General features: G+C 37.0%; 1 protein-coding gene across 8 annotated transcripts in view; it reads left to right on the top strand.

The window, feature by feature from the left end:
• The window catches only part of Tanc2 (tetratricopeptide repeat, ankyrin repeat and coiled-coil containing 2), a 467,438-nt gene that overhangs the window by 408,639 nt on the left and 36,980 nt on the right, over positions 1-21,819 (top strand). For all 8 annotated transcript variants that reach the window (XM_046460981.2, XM_046460989.2, XM_058584913.1 and 5 more), the window contains 3 exons: positions 16,929-17,051; positions 17,582-17,818; positions 20,147-20,332. In XM_046460981.2, the coding sequence (XP_046316937.1) occupies positions 16,929-17,051; positions 17,582-17,818; positions 20,147-20,332 (546 nt within the window). The remainder of the gene's footprint in view (positions 1-16,928; positions 17,052-17,581; positions 17,819-20,146; positions 20,333-21,819) is intronic.

Consider the following 21,819-nt stretch of genomic DNA (forward strand, 5'->3'; position numbering starts at 1 on the left):
GTACTAGGACTAGGGATACTAAACTTAAAAAGATACAATCTCTAGGAATTTGTAGTCCAGATAGCAGTTTTGAGTTAGCACATAGAAGCAGAGAAGGAAATTTGTTGTCCTGATTTTTCTAGCCCCCAGTTTGCTATTTTTACACCTGATTATTCCAATCCCCACAGTCTCTCTTCAGAGCTTTTTTCCTGCCTTGGAATTGAGAAATACAGATGTCTGAAACAGTTATCTCCCCTTAACACTTATACATTCTTCATGGAGCCATAAATTAGTACGAACACTATGGAAATCAGTAAAGGAGGTTCCTGAAAAGACTAGGAATAGAAACAGCACATGACCCAGTTATATACCACTCCTTGATACTTATCCTAAAGAACTAAAGTCACATACTATAGTGATATATGCATATTCATGATATAGCAGCTTAATTCACAATAGCCAAATTATAGAATCAGCCTAGGGATCCATCAGTGGATGAATAGATGGTGCTAAAATAACAGATAAGGTCATCTCGTTCCAGTTTCAAGTGAACTGTGAAAGGTCTGCTACTCCCATAAACTCTTAAGATCATACATTTATTCAGTTAGATTGAAGAAAATGCAATATGTCTCACACACACACAGTGGTGTTTTATTCAGTCATGAAAAAAATGAAATTATGTCCTTTTGAAGAAAATGTTTGGACTTTGAGAGCATTGTGTTAAGCAAAACAAGCCAAACTCAGAAAGTCAGAGGTCATGTGTTTTTTCTCATTAGTTGGACTCTATATAGAGAAAAGGAGAAAAAGAGTGTAGGATCTTATTGAAATAGAAGGGAGGCCAGTAGAGGGAAAAGGCCGAGGATGGGTAGGGGATAAAGGGAAGAAAAGGTTACCTACTGGGGAATGAAACTGACCAAATTGTATTGTTCTGTTGTATGCATGTATGAAGATGTAACAGTGATTCCCACTATTATTTATAATTATAATGTACCAATTAAAAAAATGGTCACTTTCCCCCAAGAGTTTTTGTAAAGATTAAAGAGTTCTCTTCAGAAAAATGACATTAAGGGCAAATCTAAGAGCCTAGCAAATTCTAACCAGTAATAAGCACACACCCAGAGAATATTGTTCATCAGATGGACAGGAATGAAGTCTATAGTGACAAGCCCTTTTTTGGAATCCTAATTGTCTAACAAATCACTGTGCCAAAAATGGCCTTACTTAGTGGAAGCAGAGTGGTGCTAAAATAACAGATAAGGTTATCTCGTTCCAGTTTTAAGTGAACTGTAAAAGGTCTTCTACTCCCATAAACTCTTAAGATCATACATTTATTCAGTTAGATTGAAGAATGGCTTAAGTACTAATCTTTAACATCACCATCTGCATAGGATCAGATGCAAAAATAAAGTTGAAACCTGCCTTTGTGCACCAAATAAACATTACATTAACAGAAAAATAGCATGAAGATTCATTTAACCAAGTGTGATTGTTCAGTACATGGAGATCTACATTTAAGACATACACTTCTGTCATTAACACAGTTTTATCTAATGTTGATGCAAACAACATGGTTGCCTGAGATAAGACTGGCTCCCTGTATGATTCAGGCCATAAATAACTCCTGTATGCAGCACACAGTGATGACATGAGTGCAAGCTGAAGCATAAAATCTTGGACCATGTTTTTTTGTTTTTTTTTTTTTTTTTTGGTGCTGCAGTTTATAGTTTAAATGCAGAGTGCTCTTTCTTGATAGGATTTGGCTTCTCTTCAGACTGCTAAAATTCTTAGTCCCCATCAGCTAAAGGTCATGAAAAGGCAAAGACAGGCTTTATAGTTTACAGTCAGTTCCACTAATAGCTTCTCATCAGCAGTAATGTACAGTTCAATTTATATTTCCAATTTTAAATTTCCCTTGTCTTATCTTTGTTCATGAAAAATGCATATGTATCAAAAATGACTTAAAACATGAGAAGGTAGAGGATCTGTTTTTCTGGATATTTGGCTGTCTGTGGAGCCATTTAATTGTTTTTAACAGCTTTATCAAATAATAACCTTGTATGCCACACAAAATTCACCAATTTTTTTAAATTTTTATTTATTTTTTTTAGTCATACATGACAGTAGAATGTATTTTGATGTATAATACATACATGGAATGTACATACATCAATCATCTTGTCTATTCTATTCTGCTGCCCTTCCTATCCTCCCTACTCCTCCGCTCCTCTCCCATCCTTTCTCTCTATCCAATCTAATGTGACACACTTTTTTTTTCTTTTTCTCATTACAACATCATATATGTATTCTGTATAACAACGAGGTTCTCCTTCCATCTTCTGTGTAACTCCCCTTCTTGTACATGTCAGTGATTTTTTAATACATTTACAGTTGTGCCATTATCACCATTATCAGTACATTTATTTTTTTATTGGTTGTTCAAAACATTACAAAGCTCTTGACATATCATATTTCATACATTTGATTCAAGTGGGTTATGAACTCCCATTTTTACCCCGTATACAGATTGCAGAATCACATCGGTTACACATCCACATTTTTACATATTGCCATACTAGTGACTGTTGTATTCTGCTATCTTTCCTATCCTCTACTATCCCCCCTCCCCTTCCCTCCCATCTTCTGTCTCTACCCCATCTACTGTAATTCATTTCTCTCCCTTGATTTTTTTTCCCTTTCCCCTCACATCCTCTTATATGTAATTTTGTATAACAATGAGGGTCTCCTTCCATTTCCAGGCAGTTTCCCTTCTCTCTCCCTTTCCCTCCCACCTCTAGTCCCTGTTTAATGTTAATCTTTTTCTCATGCTCTTCCTCCCTGCTCTGTTTTTAGTTGCTCTCCTTATATCAAAGAAGACATTTGGCATTTGTTTTTTAGGGATTGGCTAGCTTCACTTAGCATAATCTGCTCTAATGCCATCCATTTCCCTGCAAATTCCATGATTTTGTCATTTTTTAGTGCTGAATAATATTCCATTGTGTATAGATGCCACATTTTTTTAATCCATTCATCTATTGAAGGGCATCTAAGTTGGTTCCACAGTCTAGCTATTGTGAATTGTGCTGCTATGAACATCGACGTAGCAGTATCCCTATAGTACGCTCCTTTAAGGTATTCAGGGAATAGTCCAAGAAGGGCAATAGCTGGGTCAAATGGTGGTTCCATTCCCAGCTTTCCCAGGAATCTCCATACTGCTTTCCAAATTGGCCGCACCAATTTGCAGTCCCACCAGCAATGTACAAGTGTACCCTTTTCCCCACATCCTCGCCAGCACTTGTTGTTGTTTGACTTCATAATGGCTGCTAATCTTACTGGAGTGAGATGGTATCTTAGGGTGGTTTTGATTTGCATTTCTCTGACTGCTAGAGATGGTGAGCATTTTTTCATGTACTTGTTGATTGACTGTATATCCTCCTCTGAGAAGTGTCTGTTCAGGTCCTTGGCCCATTTGTTGATTGGGTTATTTGTTTTCTTATTGCTTAATTTTTTGAGTTCTTTGTATACTCTGGATATTAGGGCTCTATCTGAAGTGTGAGGAGTAAAGATTTGTTCCCAGGATGTAGGCTCCCTATTTACCTCTCTTATTGTTTCTTTTGCTGAGAAAAAACTTTTTAGTTTGAGTAAGTCCCATTTGTTGATTCTTGTTTTTAACTCTTGTGCTATGGGTGTCCTATTAAGGAATTTGGAGCCCGACCCCACAATATATAGATCGGAGCCAACTTTTTCTTCTATCAGATGCAGAGTCTCTGATTTGATATCAAGCTCCTTGATCCATTTTGAGTTAACTTTTGTGCATGGTGAGAGAAAGGGATTCAGTTTCATTTTGTTGCATATGGATTTCCAGTTTTCCCAGCACCATTTGTTGAAGATGCTATCCTTCCTCCATTGCATGCTTTTAGCCCCTTTATTGAATATAAGATAGTTGTAATTTTGTGGATTGGTTTCTGTGTCCTCTATTCTGTACCATTGGTCCACCTGCCTGTTTTGGTACCAGTACCATGCTGTTTTTGTTACTGTTGCTCTGTAGTACAGTTTGATATCTGGTATCGCTATACCTCCTGATTCACACTTCCTGCTTAGAATTGCTTTTGCTATTCTGGGTCTTTTATTTTTCCATATGAATTTCATGATTGCTTTATCTATTTCTACAAGAAATGCCATTGGGATTTTGATTGGCATTGCATTGAACCTATAGAGAACTTTTGGTAATATCGCCATTTTGATGATGTTAGTTCTGCCTATCCATGAACAGGGTATATTTTTCCATCTTCTAAGATCTTCTTCTATTTCTCTCTTTAGGGTTCTGTAGTTTTCATTGTATAAAACTTTCACCTCTTTTGTTAGGTTGATTCCCAAGTTTTTTTTTTTTTTTTGAGGATATTGTGAATGGGGTGGTTTTCCTCATTTCCAGTTCAGAAGATTTGTCTTTGATATACAGGAATGCCTTTGATTTATGCGTGTTGATTTTATATCCTGCTACTTTGCTGAATTCATTTATTAGCTCTAGTAGTTTCTTTGTAGACCCTTGTGTGTCTTCTAGGTGTAGGATCATATCATCCACAAATAGTGATAATTTAAGTTCTTCTTTTCCTATCTTAATGCCTTTAATTTCTTTTGTCTGTCTAATTGCTCTGGCCAGTATTTCAAGAACTATATTGAATAGAAGTGGTGAGAGAGGGCATCGCTGTCTTGTTCCAGATTTTGGAGGGAATGCCTTCAGTTTTTCTCCATTTAGAATGATGCTAGCCTGAGGCTTAGCATATATAGCTTTTACAATGTTGAGGTAAGTTCCTGTTATCCCTAGTTTTTCTAGTGTTTTGAACATAAAGGGATGCTGTACTTTGTCGAATGCTTTTTCTGCGTCTATCGAGATGATCATATGGTTCTTATCTTTAAGTCTATTGATGTGGTGAATAACGTTTATTGATTTCCGAATATTGAACCAGCCTTGCATCCCAGGGATGAATCCTACTTGATCATGGTGCACCATCTTTTTGATATGTTTTTGTATCCGATTTGCCAGAATTTTATTGAGGATTTTTGCATCTAAATTCATTAGGGATATTGGTCTGTAGTTTTCTTTCTTTGAGGTGTCTTTATCTGGTTTGGGAATCAGGGTGATATTGGCCTCATAGAATGAATTTGGAAGTTCTCCCTCTTTTTCTATCTCCTGAAATAGATTGTAGAGTATTGGTATTAGTTCTTCTTTAAAGTTCTTGTAAAACTCTGCTGTATATCCGTCCGGTCCTGGGCTTTTCTTGGTTGGTAGTCTTTTGATGGCTTCTTCTATTTCCTCACTTGATATTGGTCTGTTTAGGTTGTTTATATCATCCTGACTCAATCTGGGTAGTTCATATGTCTTAAGGAATTTATCGTTGCCTTTACTATCTTCTATTTTATTAGAGTATAGGGTTTCAAAATAATTTCTAATTATCTTCTATATTTCTGAATTGTTTGTTATGATGTTGCCTTTTTCATCCCGTAAGCTAGTAATTTGGATTCTCTCTCTTCTTCTCTTTGTTAGCGTGGCTAGTGGTCTATCAATCTTATTTATTTTTTCAAAGAACCAACTTTTAGTTTTGTCAATTTTTTCAATTGTTTCTTTTGTTTCGATTTCATTGATTTCAGCTCTAATTTTAATTATTTCTTGCCTTCTACTGTATTTGCTGCTGATTTGTTCTTCTTTTTCTAAGGCTTCGAGGTGTAGTGTGAGGTCATTTATTTGTTGGCTTTTCCTTCTTTTAAGGAATGAACTCCATGAAATGAATTTTCCTCTTAGTACTGCTTTCATAGTGTCCCAGAGATTTCGATATGTTGTGTCTGAGTTTTCATTTACCTCTAAGAATTTTTTAATTTCCTCTTTGATGTCTTCTGTAACCCTTTGTTCATTCAGTAGCATATTGTTTAATCTCCATGTGATGTAGGATTTTTCCTTTCTCATTTTATTATTGATTTCCAATTTCATTCCATTATGATCAGATAAAATGCATGGTAGTATCTCTACTCCTTTGTAATTGCTAAGATTTGCCCTGTGACATAATATATGGTCTATTTTTGAGAAGGATCCATGTGCTGCTGAGAAGAAAGTGTATCCGCTTGATGTTGGGTGGTATATTCTGTATATATCAATTAAGTCTAAATTATTAATTGTATTATTGAGTTCTATGGTTTCTTTATTCAACTTTTGTTTGGAAGATCTGTCCAGTGGTGAGAGAGGAGTGTTAAAATCTCCCATGATTATTGTGTTGTGGTCTGTTTGACTCTTGAACTTGAGAAGAGTTTGTTTGATGAACGTAGCTGCACCATTGTTTGGGGCATATATATTAATGATCATGAAGTCTTGTTGGTGTATGGTTCCCTTAAGCAGTATGTAGTGTCCTTGTTTATCCCTTTTGATTAACTTTGGTTTGAAGTCTATTTTATTTGATACAAGTATGGACACCCCTGCTTGCTTCCAGGGTCCGTATGAGTGATATGATTTTTCCCAACCTTTCACCTTCAGTTTGTGTATGTCTTTTCCTATCAGATGAGTCTCCTGTAGGCAACATATTGTTGGATCTTTTTTTTTAATCCATTCGACTAGCTTATGTCTTTTGATTGGTGCATTTGAGCCATTAACATTTAGGGTTACTATTGAGATATGATTTGTATTTCCAGCCATATTTGATTATGTATGTTACTTAACATTATTTGTTTTTCCTCTATGATTAGTTTTTCCTTTACTGTACTACCTCCCGCTGTTGGTTTTCATTGTTATTTTTCATTTCCTCTTCCTGTAATGTTTTGCCAAGGATGTTTTGAAGAGCTGGTTTTCTAGCTGCAGATTCTTTTAACTTTTGTTTATCATGGAAGATTTTTATTTCATCTTCAATCCTGAAGCTTAATTTCACTGGGTACATGATTCTTGGTTGGAACCCTTTTTCTTTCAGCGTTTGAAATATGTTGTTCCAGGATCTTCTAGCTTTCAGAGACTGTGTTGAAAGATCAGCAGTTATCCTGATGGTTTACCCCTAAATGTAATCTGCTTCCTCTCTCTTGTGGCTTTTAAGATTCTCTCCTTATTCTGTATGTTGGGCATCTTCATTATTATGTGTCTTGGTGTGGATCTCTTATGATTTTGTACATTCGGTGTCCTGTAGGCTTCTAGTATTTGGATTTCTTTTTCATTCTTTAAGTCTGGGAAGTTTTCTAGTATTATTACATTGAATAGATTGCTCATTCTATTCTTGGTTTGGACCTCTATACATTCTTGTATCCCAATAACTCTTAGGTTTGGTTTCTTTATGTTATCCCATAATTCTTGGATGTTCTGCTCATGATTTCTTAACATTCTCACTGAGCTGTCTATGTTCTTTTCAAGTTGAAAAACTTTGTCTTCGTTGTCTGAAGTTCTATCTTCTAAGTGTTCTACTCTGCTGGTAATACTCTCATTTGAGTTTTTAATTTGGTTTATTGTTTCCTGCATATCCAGGATTTCTGTTTGTTTGTTTTTTATATCCTCTATCTCCCTACAGAGTTGATCTTTTGCTTCTTGGATTTGTTTATGTAATTCATTGTCAAAGTGATGTTTCGTTGTCTGACCTGTATAATGTCTTCCTTGAGACTCCAGATCATCTGAATTATGTATATCCTGAACTCTTTGTCTGATATTCCATCAGCTGTAGATATTACCTCATCTAATGTTGAATTGACCTGTATTGTTTGTGGTCCTTTCTTTCCTTGTCTTTTCATAATGCTTATGATTCTTTCTAGCTTTGTGAAACTGTTGTGTTAATGTTTCTCCCCTTATATATTTGTATTGTTCTTGTATAGCTCCAAAATCCCTCTTTTGCGGAGAAAGACAATGTTAACAGTTCCCAATATCAACAGTACATTATCTAAGCACAAGTTTTCATTATTAATACATTTATAGTTATATTCTAAGTCTATAGATATTGGTTTTAATTATTACTTAAGAATATATTCATTAATTTCATAAAAGGCATACCATATCTGGTGGCATATAGAAAACTTAATTTCAGACGAAGGATGTTATACTTAGAGGGAAAGGAGTGAGGGTATGAGGTTAAACTAACTTAGCACCTTTGGAGAACTCTAACCAATAGACTGGTAATTTATGGAAGAATGTATAGACACAACCTCCTATCTGTATTTAGATAGTTACCCTATGTATAGATAGCAAAAGTTAGGAGACTGAAAGTGGGATAGAGAGAATACGAATGAAAAACAAGAAAAAAATAACAAAGAAGAAAAGAGAAATAAGAGAAGGAAAAGGAACGTAAGATAGAAATAAAGGAAAAACATGGGGGGAAGGTGGGGTATATGCAATTCCTCTATATTATATTACTTTGGTAATTCGGCTGTTCATGCACAGTTCTTGGTTTCACATATGTTGAAGTTGTGGAAGAGAGAGAAGAAAAGAGAGAAAGAAAGAGAGAAAAAAGAAAAAAAAGTCTCTCAGAACACTGTTTTCCTTGCTTCCAGTAGGTGGCATTGTCTATTCCTAGCTTGAGCCTCTGTGTTCAGGGTGGTGGGTATAGCCAGTGTGAAAGGAAATGAGCTTCCACCTGTATCTTCCCTACTCTAGTCTCTGAGGTAGAAACCAGGTGCCTGTGCAGTTGTTGTTTTGCGTTGATAGCTACAACCCCCAAAAGCTTGTGGGAAATATTTTGAGTTATCGCAGCTAAGGGTGGGGGAGTTGGAAACCAGGTACCTGGATCAGCCGCAGAACCGTGCTGGTAGCCACACCCCCTTTGATGGGTTTTAAGGGTTCATGGGCTTCCTCCGGACTAGCACACGGGGTGAGGCCGGGCTTCCTCCTCTGGTCTGGCTTGGCGCCGGGTGGCTTCCTCCTCCAGTCTGGCTTGGCTGGCGCCGGGCAGCTTCCTCCTCCAGTCTCTATCAGTACATTTCTGCACCCTAAAAAAATAAACCTCATGACTATTTTGTCATCCCTCACTCTACTTTCTATTTCTCTATAGATTTTACTTTTTTGCACATTTCATATAAATGGAATCATAATATGTGGTCTAATGTGTCTGGCACCTTTGACTTAACACAGAGTTTTCAGAGTTTATTAATATTGCAGCATATACCAGCTATATATTCCTCTTTATTGCCAAGTGATATTCTATTTTGTGAATCTACCACATTTTGTTCATTCATTCACACTTAGACATTTGAGTTGTTTCCACTTTGGGCTGTTGTGAATGATACTGCTATGAACATTAGCTTACTGATTTTTCCATCTTTAGAAAATAAAATTGGCCAATTTAAAATGGTATTTAGTACAGTCACAGCTTAGTGACAGTATTTTTACAATGTGTGGGTACAGGTTTGTGGATAGACAGTATGTCTTTAGTTTTCTTGAGTATATATACTTAGAAGTAGAGTTGCATTGGGCACAGAGCCTGTAGTCCAGCACTCAGGAGGCTGAGACAGGAGGATCAGTTGAGCCTGGGAGTTGAGGCCAGCCTGAGCAACTTAGCAATACGCCTTCTCTTAAAAAAAAAGAAAGAAAGAAAGAAGGAAGGAAGAAAAGAACAGAAAAAAATTGAACCAAAGAAGAAGTAGAATTTCTAGGTAATATAGTAACTATATTTAACATATTAAGGAATTTCCAAGTTGTTTTCCAAAGTGGCCACACCATTTTATAGTCCCACCAGAGGTATATGAGGGTTTCAGTTTCTTCACACCAGGCTGGAGGTGTAGCTCAGTGGTAGAGCATAAGCTTAGCATGTGTGAAACCCTAGGTTCAATCCCAGCATCCCCCCAAATTTTAATATCTTCACACCTTCACCAGCACTCATTAGACATTATCTTTTATTTTAGCCATTCTAGCAAGTGTGAAGTGATATCTCATTGTGGTTTTGATTTGCACTTCCTGAATGATTCATATTGTCGAGGACTTGTAATTTTTGTAATACTCTAATAGCCATTTAATTTTTTTTAATCTAAAGGCAACAAAATGAGTATAAGTCATGGCCAGAAATATTTCAACCTAGTTTATAATGCAGGGAGTTTTCATTCAATTTATTCTAGTTATGGGAAGAATTTGGGAGTATTTTTGCAATTAGATCCTTAAATGCTGTCCTCCAAAGTGCTCCTTTAGTTGGTCAATCCTGTCACATTTCTTGCTGGAACCATTTGCCAGTGGAGGGAAATGTTATAAGCAGAAGATGCTTAGCAAGAATCTTTTTCCCAAAAATAAGAATAATGAGCATAAATTGCACATGGTAATCCATTTATCACTTCAGAGGTTACCAAGCATTCTCTTATAGTAGTAATTGGCAGACTTTTTCCATAAAGAACCCAATATTTATAGTCCATATAATCTTTGTCACAACCACTCAACTGCCATTGTAGCTAGAAAACAGTGAGATAATATAGAAATGATTGGGTAAGGCTGTATTCCAATAAAACTTGACTGACAAAAAGAAAATGCTGGATTGGCCAAAGGTTATAATTTTCCAACCCTTTCTCTATAATGAAGGATGCCATTTCCTTGGTTTACCAGTATCCTTTTTCTATAACCAAACATGACTATGTCCAATGGTCAGATAAGAATAGTGATAATCCATTTGAGAGAATTGGGTATCTGCATGTGGGACACTGGGCTGATATGTCTGCAAATAACTTACTTTAATGAAACTCATTGGCTAAGTGCCAGAATTGTGTTTTGCCATGCCTTAAGATATCTGAGCTGTACCTAAAATTTCAAAAAAGAGACTGTTCTTGGTTATTCATGCTATTTTATTGAAGTATTCAAAAATACTAAGCATTATTATTCTAGGCTATAAATTTAGATTCTAAGGAAGGTACTCCATTACCAAAAGAGACAAAAAGACATCCTATCTCATCTGAGTAATAGATACAGATACTGAAGAAGCACTTTTTCAGGTTATTTGAGCATAAAGTTCTCTTTGAGAAACCATAAGCTTAGAATTTAATTATGAGTTATTTTGGGCTATGTGACTGGTAGTGGGATCACAGTTATCTGCCTGTCATCTTTGTTGAATTTAAACTGAAACTCTTTTCTTTCACGTCTCTGAAGAGCAAAAAGGTCAGCCCCACCAACTAGAAGAAATCAAAAGTCAACAGTATAAATAAAGCTAATATTTTATATCTTAGACTCTGGTTCTTTATTCTAGGTTTGTATCTTATATATTCACTCCAATCTCATTGGGGCTCTCAGCGCTGCCTTATGGTCCATTTACTGGGGCATTTAATTGAAGTTAACTTACAAAGGTCTATTCTTACTCATCTCCCTTTTCTGTTTCTTTTTCCTATATCTCTTAAACAAGCCAACTAATTAAACAACCTAACTTATGAGTCACTGAAAAACATTAAAGACATTCTACTTGATTTATGACTTCCTTTAATTAGTCTCTTCCCCTTACCAACAAATAAATCTATATGATTACCAATTCTTACCTTTTTTCTTACTTTAGATAAAGAGATAGCCCTAATTCCTTTTTAAATTCTTATTATGAAATATTTTCAACATATAAGAAAGCATATTATCAGATTATTTATTCTGATATCTAGCGGATTTATTCAATTGAATAAATAATCTGATAATAGCCATTTAACAAATATTAAGATTTTTTTCATGTTTATTTCAGATTTTTTCTTTATTTTTAAAAAGTATAACAAATAACAGTAGGTACTTGTATAACATTCCTTTCTTATCTCATTTCTATCCCTCCTCTAAAAATAGCTTCAATTCAAAATGCATGAGAATTTAGCACATTAATAATCTTAATATATGTTCTTTTCTTATGCATATTTTGTACTTTTCCAACATCAGTAACATATTCTTTGTTTTGTTTTAATTTTGTTTTGGTACTGTGGATTGAACTCGGGGGCACTGAACCCCTGAGCCATATCCCCAACCCTACTTAGAGACAGGGTTTCTCCGATTTGCTTATTAGTGCCTCACTTTTGCTGAGGCTGGCTTTGAACTCACAATCCTCTTGCCTCAGCCTCCTGCGCTGCTGGGATTATATATGTGCACTGCTACGCCCAATCAGTAACATATTAAACAACATATGAATTTTTTTTTAATTGACATAAAATAGTATCATACTATTCATATAATTCTAAAGCTTTTTTCTTTCCCACTCAACATTGAGTCTTTGAATTTATCTATAGATCTAGGTCAGTGGTTTTTCAAATCTGGCTATGCATTAGATTTTCAGAGAGAGCTTTAAAAAACAAGTACACATTCCTGAACCTTACTCCCAGAAACTATGATTCATTGTTCTGGAGTAGAACATAGCCTTTTTTAATAAACTTTATTTCTTAGGGCAATTTTAGGTTTGTATAAAAAATTGAACTGAAACCAGAATTCCCTATGCTCACTCCCCCAGCCACAATTCCTCCTATTAACATCTTGTACAGACATGGTACATTGGGTACAACGAATGAACCAATATTAATGCATTATTATAAATTGAAATCCATAGTTTACATTAGGGTTCATTCTGTGTTGTTTCTTTGGATTTTGCCAAATGTATAATGTCCTGTATCTACAAGTGCAGTATAGAATAGTTTCATTGTCCTAAAATTCCTCTGTTTTATATATTCACTTCTTATATCTTTTCCTCCCCAACCCTGGCAACCAGTGATCTTTTTTACTATCTCCAGAGTAATATCTTTTCCAGAATTTCATATAGTTGGACTCACCCAGCATGTAGTCTTTTTAGATTAACTTCTTCCACTTAGCAATATGCATTCAAGGTTCTTCCATGTCTTTTTGTGGCTTGATACCTTGTTTCTTTTATTGCTTAATAATATTACATTGTATGGATGTACCACTGTTTATTTGTTGGTAGTTTATCTATTAAAGGCAGCAGCTTGGGGAGGCAGAGGCAGGAACATCACAAATTGAAAACCAGCCTTAGCAATTTAGTGAGGTGCTCAGCAACTCAGTGAGACTCTGTCTCTAATAAAATACAAAATAGGGCTGGAGATGTGGCTCAGTGGTCGAATGACCCTGAGTTCAATCCCTGGTGCTCAAAGAAAAAAAAAGGGGGAATCTTGATGACTTTGGGGTTGTTAACAAAATTGCTATAAATATTCATAGAAGGAGTTTAGTTTGTAAATTTTCACCTCATTTGGGTAAAATGAGTGAGATTATCAGATTATATGGTAATCCTAGCTTTGTTGACAGACTGTCTTCCAAAGTGGCTATGCAATTTTTCATTCTCCACATTGTATTAGTATTTTTTAAATATTTTTATCTTTTAGTTGTAGTTGGACACAATACCTTTATTTTATTTATTTATATGTGGTGCTGAGGATCCAACCCAGGGCCTCACACGTGCTAGGTGAGAGCTTTGCCACTGAGCCACAAACCCAGCCCCCTGTATTAGTATTTTTTAGAAGCTCTCCAGATAATTCTAATATGTAGCCCAAAAAGTTGAAAATCACTAATCTATATAATTCATTTAAAGATGACAGTACAGTGAGCATGGTAGTTAAAATAGATTTGGCTTTGAAACCAGACTAGATTCTACTTTTCCTACTTCCAGACTGTAGGACTTCAAGCAAGTTTTTTTTTTTGTTTTGTTTTGTGTTTTTTTTACGGTACTGGGGATTTAACTCAGGGGCACTCTATCATTAAGCTACGTCCCCATCCCTTTACTTTGCAACAGGGTCTCACTGAATTGCCAAGTTACATTCCTCCTGCCTCAACCTCGGGAGTAAACAAGATTACATGTGTGCACCACTGCACCTGGCCTAGCAAGTTATTTAACCTTACTGTGTCTTTTGTTTTGGTGGTGGGGGGGCTACTGGGGATTGAACTCGGGGGGCATTCAACCACTGAGCCACATCCCAGCCCTATTTTGTATTTTTATTTAGAGACAGGATCTCACTGAGTTGCTTAGCCCCTTGATAATTGCTGAGGCTGGCTTTAAACTCAATATCCTCCAGCCTCAGTCTCCCGAGCCACTGAGTTCACAGGAGTGCACCATGGTGCCCGACCTGTGTATTTTTTTAATTAATCTTTAAAATGAAGATCACACAGAAAACAGGCAATTTATATTCAAGAAAACTAAATCCAAACTTATAGTTGCTGAATAGGCGGGTAAGCTCCTACATCTTTCAGAGAAGCAAAATACGTTTTCTGAACCCCCTCTGATATCAGAGAATTGCCACATAACTTTAATAAACACTGATCCAGCATTTCTCTTGTATAAAATAATACTCTTAATAACTCAATGGATTAAGTGAAAATATTAATGAATCTCACTTAATATTCGATGAGAAATTGACTACTACAGATTATACGCACAATACTACTTTTACTACTTTAAGTTTCACAATTGGAAAAGAAACATAATGCTGGGCTGGGTTTGTGGCTCAGCGGGAGAGCACTTACCTAGCATGTGTGAGGTTCAGGGTTAGATTCTCAGCACTGCATGTAAATAAATAAATAAGGGTCCATCAGCAACTAATAAAAATATTTTTTAAAAAACATAATGCTTAGTTAAAAATAATAGGAATAAAGCCATAGGAGCAGATGAGACTATTTTTAGCCTGGCACAGTGGTGCACAACTCAACCACTTGGAAGCCTGAGGAAGGAGGATCCCAAGTTCAAGACTAGCCTCAGCAACTTAATAAGACCCTGACTGGGGCTAGGGTTGTGGCTCAGCAGGAGAGCTCTCGCCTAGCATGTGTGAGGCACTGGGTTCAATCCTCAGCACCACAATAAATAAATAAAGATATTGTGTCCACCTATAACTAAAAAATAAATATTAAAAAAAGACCCTGTCTCAAAATAAAAAATGGCTGAGGATGTAACTTAGTGGTAAAGCTCCCAGGGTTCAATCCCCAGTATCAAAAAAGGAATGAAAGGAAAAAAAAGGACAGTTTGGGAAAAGAGGACCAAAGAAAGTGAATGGTTGGTAGTTAGAGGTAAAGGGGAAATCTAGCAATTAGCTGTTTTGTCTATTCTAGTTTTCTAGTTGCTTCTTTTCTGACTGAGATTTCAGATTTTTTAATGTTGGTGTAATAGAAGGAACATGAACTTTTTTTATCTTTATTTATTTTTATGTGGTGCTGAGGATCAAACCCAGGGTCTCCCATGTGCTAGGCGAGCGCTCTACTGCTGAACCACAACCCCAGCCCCAAGGAACATGAACTTTAAAGTTTAAAAAAAAAAAACAAAAAACTTGGATTCTAATTCCAGCCTCTGTAGTTATGTGACACTGGACAAATTACTTAACCTTTTCTAAGTTCTTTCCTCCAATATGAAAATACTGATAAATTCTACCTAATAGGACTGTTGTGGAGATTAGATTAAATTAAAAAAGCTAATGCATGAAAAAATCCTTGCACAACACTTGACATATAATAGATATCTGAATATATTCCCTTTCTTTTTTTTTTTCCCCTCCACCATAACCTATAAGGCATGTTTTCCATTGTTAAGTTTCCACTCTTGCCCTGGGTATGGTAGCGCACTCCTGTAATCCCAGCAGCTCTGGAGGCTGAGGCAGGACGATCGAGAGTTCAAAGCCAGCCTCAGCAATTTAGCAAGGTGCTAATAAATTTAGTGAGACCCTGTCTTTAAATAAAATACAAAATAGGAATGGGGATGTGGCTCAGTGGTTAAGCAACCCTGGGTTGAATTCCCGGAACAAAAAACAAAAAGTTTCCACTATTGGAATATAGATATTACTTTCTGCTGATTTTTTATTTAATTTGTTAATATAGTTTATTGTTCTTCAGAAGGCCTTGGTGAGAACCACACATATTCTAAATTAGGAGACGGAAGCCCAAATGGGGAATCAGAGTTAAATTTCCTGGTTTTCTGGGATCTACAGTGGAGGTGAACCCTCAAACCCAATTTGACTGGACTCCAACCCTGACTGAGTAGCATTTGGAATTCTTACAAAAAGAACTATAAATATTTGATCTCATGTCAAAATAAATAATCATAATGACTTAGCCATAGGTTTGTTTCAGTTTTTTGTGTTTGTATATGAACTAATTGACCAAATAAGAGACTTAGTAATTGAGTCCCTATTATTAGCACAAATTAAAAGAGATTATGGAGTTATAATGAACAATCAAAAGCTGCTGTCATCCACCCTTATTCATTTCAGTGCACCCAGTACCTGGATGGCTAGATGGACACTCCTTATTTTTTGATCCTGAGGATTGAACCCAGGCACACTTTACCCACTGAGCTACATCTTCAGCCCATTTTATTTTTTGTTTTAAGACTGAATTTCACTAAGTTGCTTAGGGTCTTGCTAAGTTTCTGGCCTCAAACTTATGATCTTTCTGCCTCAAACTTCTGTAATCCTGAGTCGCTGAGATTACAGGCATGTGCCACCATACCCCACTCTATGTAACATTACTGAAATTATCTCCATTGAATTATCTGCATCTGACCTGTAGTCAAGAGTCATAAAGTATGCAGAAATGAGATTTGGGGGCCACACCTGGACATGGTATATTACTTCTACCCCAATTTTATTAATCAGAATTCAGTCACATGACCCATTAACTGTAAAGGAGCCTGAGAAATAGTTTTCTCAAATTCCCAGAATGAAATGAAAATCAGTAATCACAATGTGTTGTCTCTGCCACAGTGTAATTTTAGTAATTTGAATTTAAGGGATTCATTCATGAAGGCTGATCAAAAAGATATGGAAAAACAAATTACATCAGATAGAGTAGAAAGGAAAGATGTTAAATAGATTTGTTAACTGCCCAGATAAAGACAATTTAAGTTCCCTTATTCCTATAAGAGTAGTTTTTGTCCCTATCAGGAGATGGGCTTTCTTGGGCTTGAATATTGTTAAGGTGAGACTCTGCTCTTATTTATTGATACCACAGATCTAGAGACCACTAACAACTGATGATACTTTTTAGCTTGGCTAGTAATTGAGTTGTCTCTGTATTTCTTTTTCAGGGTTTGAGTAAAAAAGTTGGAGTATCATCTTCCATCCTCCAAGGTCTCTGGATCTCTTATAGTACAGAAGGTCTTTCCATGGCATTGGCATCTCTACGAAATCTCTACACTCCAAATATAAAGGTAAATGCAAAATTTTTTTTAAAAATTACAAATACTTTAAAGAATTAACTGTGAAAAAAATATCAGAAGAATATTAAGTAGCTGTTTTGATGATCTCTGACTTGCCTTAGACCGTCTCCTGTCAATTAATCTCTTACTAATAATTTATTTTGTTTATACTTCGTTATCTCACTCGAAGATAAACCCTACTGTCCATCTACCTCTATAAGCTGTTTTCAGCATATGGGATCAGGTCCTGCTGGTTCTAGAGACTAAACTGATCTAGGGTATCTTGTTTTGGGAGGAGTTTTTCTGGTGAGAAGTTCACTTAGTAGAGCTGATGTTCAGCCCTATAGTATGGGTGGCATTTGCTCTAGCTAATGAGCAAAAAGAGAAAACTTTATGTTCCTTTCAACAGCAAGGTATTAAAAAGGGAACAAATGACAAATATAAAAATTACTAAATGCTGCTAGACATTGTTGGAATATAGCTGATATCTGATTATTATTTCTATTGTCTGATTATTATTTCATTCATTTATTTATTTTTAGGTCAGCCGACTGCTGATTTTGGGAGGTGCCAATATTAATTACCGGACAGAGGTTTTAAATAATGCTCCAATTCTATGTGTTCAGTCTCATCTTGGTTACACAGAAATGGTGGCCTTGCTTTTGGAATTTGGGGCCAATGTAGATGCCTCTTCTGAAAGTGGCCTGACTCCTTTGGGATATGCCGCAGCAGCAGGGTTCTTGAGCATCGTGGTGCTACTCTGCAAGAAACGGGCCAAGGTAATTGACTGCCTGCCTCTGCTGCTTTTCCATTTTTTCCCTTTTTCTTTCTTCCAGATACAGAGTCTTCCTTAACTCCTATGGTATATCAAACCCTGACTGGAAGCAGATCAAGGGAGGGTGGCTCAGCTTACACCCAGTGTTTGCCCACTTGCCCCTGCCAGTCCACACCACAGCTGGACACAGTTGTAAAATCCTTGAGAGACACTTAGGAAACTACACTTATCAGCAACAAAAAAAATCCCTGGAAATTCTCTACTGAGCTCAGAAAAATTTATTTTCTTAACAGGAAAGGAAAGAGAAGTAAGGGAGCAAGGAGGAGACTGTAGCAAGAGGTCTGAAATGAGTGGCACTACAGACTCTTTCATATGTAGAAAAGAAATGTTAACCAATGGAGATGAGGAGACCAGATTCCCCTCATCCTGTCCTTGAAGACCACCATCCTAGAGATATTCTGGGGAAAAGATGATTCCCCCTGTTTATACTCTGACCAAGTATACCTCAAAGCATTTGTTAGTATATTTCAGTTCTCAGAAACATTAACAAAATCTTTTCTTTATCTCCAGAATCACTGATATAAAAGAACTCAATTTCAAAGTATCAATTAAAAGAAAAATGCTGGCCTCACAAATGCTGGCCTCTGGGGAAAATTGTGATCTCATGGTATTTTGATTCAGTCCTGAAAACAAACCGAGGATGTTGGTTTCACAGTAGACATATAAGTAATATATCTCATTCTGAGGTATCTAGGGCTCTTACCAGGGAAGAAAGTAGGACTCCTGAGACTCCTTTGGGAGTGAAATCTCAGAGCCTTAGATGTTTATTGTGGCACAGTTATTGTCCACCTTTAATAATGTTCCATTTCTTTGAATGGACATCTCTAGAAAGAGAATGATAACTGGTCCTTGTATTACTTTTGCCTTTAATTCAGATCTCTGCTGGTACTGGATCTTTCCTGCTGCTCATCCCTTATACTACCAAGCCAGTATTTTTAGTTATTTTTCATTGTTTCCCCAGAGCAGAAACGTAAATTAAAACTTTTAATTCTGAATCTGTTCCTAATCGGGAATTAATTTTTATTTCCTCTGAAATTTTATTATACTTTCATTTTCCTTAAGGCATTTATTATAAACTCCTTTGTTGGACAGGGTTTTATCACATTGGTCACATCTCCCCATACCTCATTTCAAAGTTCTTGAGAGCAGAATCTACATATTCCTGTCTTATCATGTTTTTATCCCATGTGGTGCCCTGCACATACTAGGCATTCAGTAAACATTTGTCTTGTGGATTGCTGGTTGGAACCAGTTACTGGGAGAACCAGAAACAGAACTTAAGTTTCAAGTGCTTTAACTACCATATACAGATAACAGTGTTTCTGCTAGAAAAGGCCATTTCATTCATTGAAACTTGTGACTCAGGGCCTTCTGGTGGATTATCTTTATTTTGGGGGGGTGGGGGGAGCGATACTGGAAATTGAACAGAAGGGCACTCAACCACTGAGCCATATCCTCAGTCCTATTTTGTATTTTATTTAGAGACAGGGTCTCAACTGAGTTGCTTAGCACCTCTCTTTTGCTGAGGCTGGCTTTGAACTCGTGATCCTCCTGCCTCAGCCTTCCAAGCCACTAGAATTACAGGCATATACTACCAAACCCGGCTGGTGGATTGATCTCAAGCAGCCTCTTCTTTCAATCTAAACTTGGAAAGCAACACTAAAATTAGAAAAACTCCTGTTAGAGCTTAGTCTAGCTCCAAGTGCCTCTAGCCAGGTCTTTGAGATTCTACCCTCCTGCTGGAAGAACGGAGGCACTTGACTATTTAATCTTTGCCAAAGATTGGTGGTCAAATGAGTAAGTAGTTCATGATATGATATATTTTGCTTCTTTGGAACACCAAAAAGTTAGAGCTCCAAAATGTTTTTTTTCTTTTTCATGATTTTAAAGACAGTGTTTTGTGCCAACAGAGCTACAAGTCTCTCAAATCTTTGTCTGAGGGAAACTAATTGAGAACAAAGGGGAATGTACCTCAGGAAAACAAAGTGTGAGCTGAGCATTTTGTTTATTTTTCTTTTAATGTTAAAACAAAAAACTGACCTTGTTTTTGAGGAAAAGAAGTTCTCCCCCAGAGGCACATCAGGCAGAGTTGTAGTTTGGTACTATTCTAGCCTGAAGAGAAAGTGTTTTCTAAATTTGCTCAGAGATTAGTTCAAAGATTGGAAAGAATGAATCTTAGTAGTCTAGACATGTGCAGTGTACTGGTGTGACTAGATTGGGAGTACAGCCACAGGTCTTGGTTCACACATATTTTTCTGTTCTCTCCCCTTAGGTGGATCACTTGGATAAGAATGGACAGTGTGCTTTGGTTCATGCTGCACTCAGAGGTCATCTGGAGGTCGTTAAGTTTTTGATTCAGTGTGACTGGACAATGGCCGGCCAGCAGCAAGGAGTGTTTAAAAAGAGCCATGCCATCCAGCAGGCCCTCATTGCTGCAGCCAGCATGGGTTACACTGAGGTAAGAAGAATGTGAATAGGGTTCTCTTTTTTTTTTTTTAAGCATTCAAGAATCTGTGAGATTGCATATTATAAAACTGCCAGCCAAATTAACTTGAATTTTTGGTCACTACTCTAAGGAATAAAGAGGTGAAACTCCATGAGGCACTTGACTACTTAAATGCCAAGGCACCTAGAATTATGGACAAAAAGTTGGAAAAGACTTTGGAAAGTATCTAATCCAATCTCTCCCCCATATTTCCACCCCTTTTAACAGACAATGGCAGAACCACAGAGGGATTAATTACTGACCTGTAATTACATGGTTAGATGTGGAATGGGAAGAACACAACATGTAAAATATCAGAAAGATCAGGTTTTTGTCCCAGTTTTGCTGCCCATTAGATCTAGACCTTGGGCAATTTACTTGATCTCTTAGAACCTCAGTTCCCCATCCATGAAGTGAAATTACTCTTTCTTACAAAGTTGTTTATTACAAAGGGTTCCTGGTAAACAGTTAAACACCATACAAATAGTATTTTTGCTAATTTATTTACTAATGATAGTAATAATATTAATAGTGACAAATATGCAGAAATGGTCATATACTATGGTTTGTTTAACAACTGATGCTTAGGAGGGGAGAAGGGTGCAGCAGGTGAGAGAGAGAGTGAGTATGCACATACATGAGTTTATTATAAATTTTACTGATCTCGTGGCATGGAATCAAAGCAGTGGATGTACAGCTTTTCTCAGAGAGGTAGGTGAAAGAAGGATTTCACTAAAATTTAATACTGGACACTCAAAGTGGCTTAGGGGCTCAGAAATTTGGGCACAATAACAAAAAAAAAAAGTGCATCAGAGCTGACCCCATAGGTGCTGCCAGGGTGCATTCACCACAGAGAGAGGGGAAACACAATTTTGGTACAGAGAAAGCTGAGATCAAAAATATTGTCTAATCTTAGCTGAACCAGAGGCTGTACTGTATGCTGGTACTTAAAAGGCCCTCTGTGTCTCAGCTGGCCCCAGAAAAATGAGGTGGGAGCCATCTTGGAACAAGTGCACCACCTTGGCAACTACAAGACCTGGGAGATCAGCAGAGGAAAAAACATAAAAACAGCCACAATATCCTGGCAGATGCCTATCCAGTAACCTAGGCTGAGCCTGACAGAACATGAGTGAAACAGGTGCTGAGTAGACTATACCCAGGGGGTTTCAAGTTGGATGGGCAAAGGGGAGCCCAACTTGCTTCTCCTTTGTGTTGGGGAAGCTCACATAACCAGCTGAACAGGTTGGAGTAAATATACTCAGGGACTAAGCCCAGGAAGGCTGTGCTCCAGGGCAACAGTAAGTGGAGGATCAGACCCCCTGCCCCACAATTGGATTTCTTGGGAGGCTCCTGAGAACCAGACCCACACCAGAGATTGGCTACTGTCAAACCCTGGGGGTAGGTCAGTCTAGTTTCTCTAAAGAAGGTACCACCCAACAAAGGCCCTGAAGCCTGTGTAG

This window comes from Marmota monax, unplaced genomic scaffold (assembly GCF_021218885.2).
Source record: "Marmota monax isolate L192 unplaced genomic scaffold, Marmota_monax_Labrador192_F-V1.1 WCK01_AAM20220418_F8-fsc00319, whole genome shotgun sequence".
Taxonomy (NCBI): Eukaryota; Metazoa; Chordata; class Mammalia; order Rodentia; family Sciuridae; genus Marmota; species Marmota monax.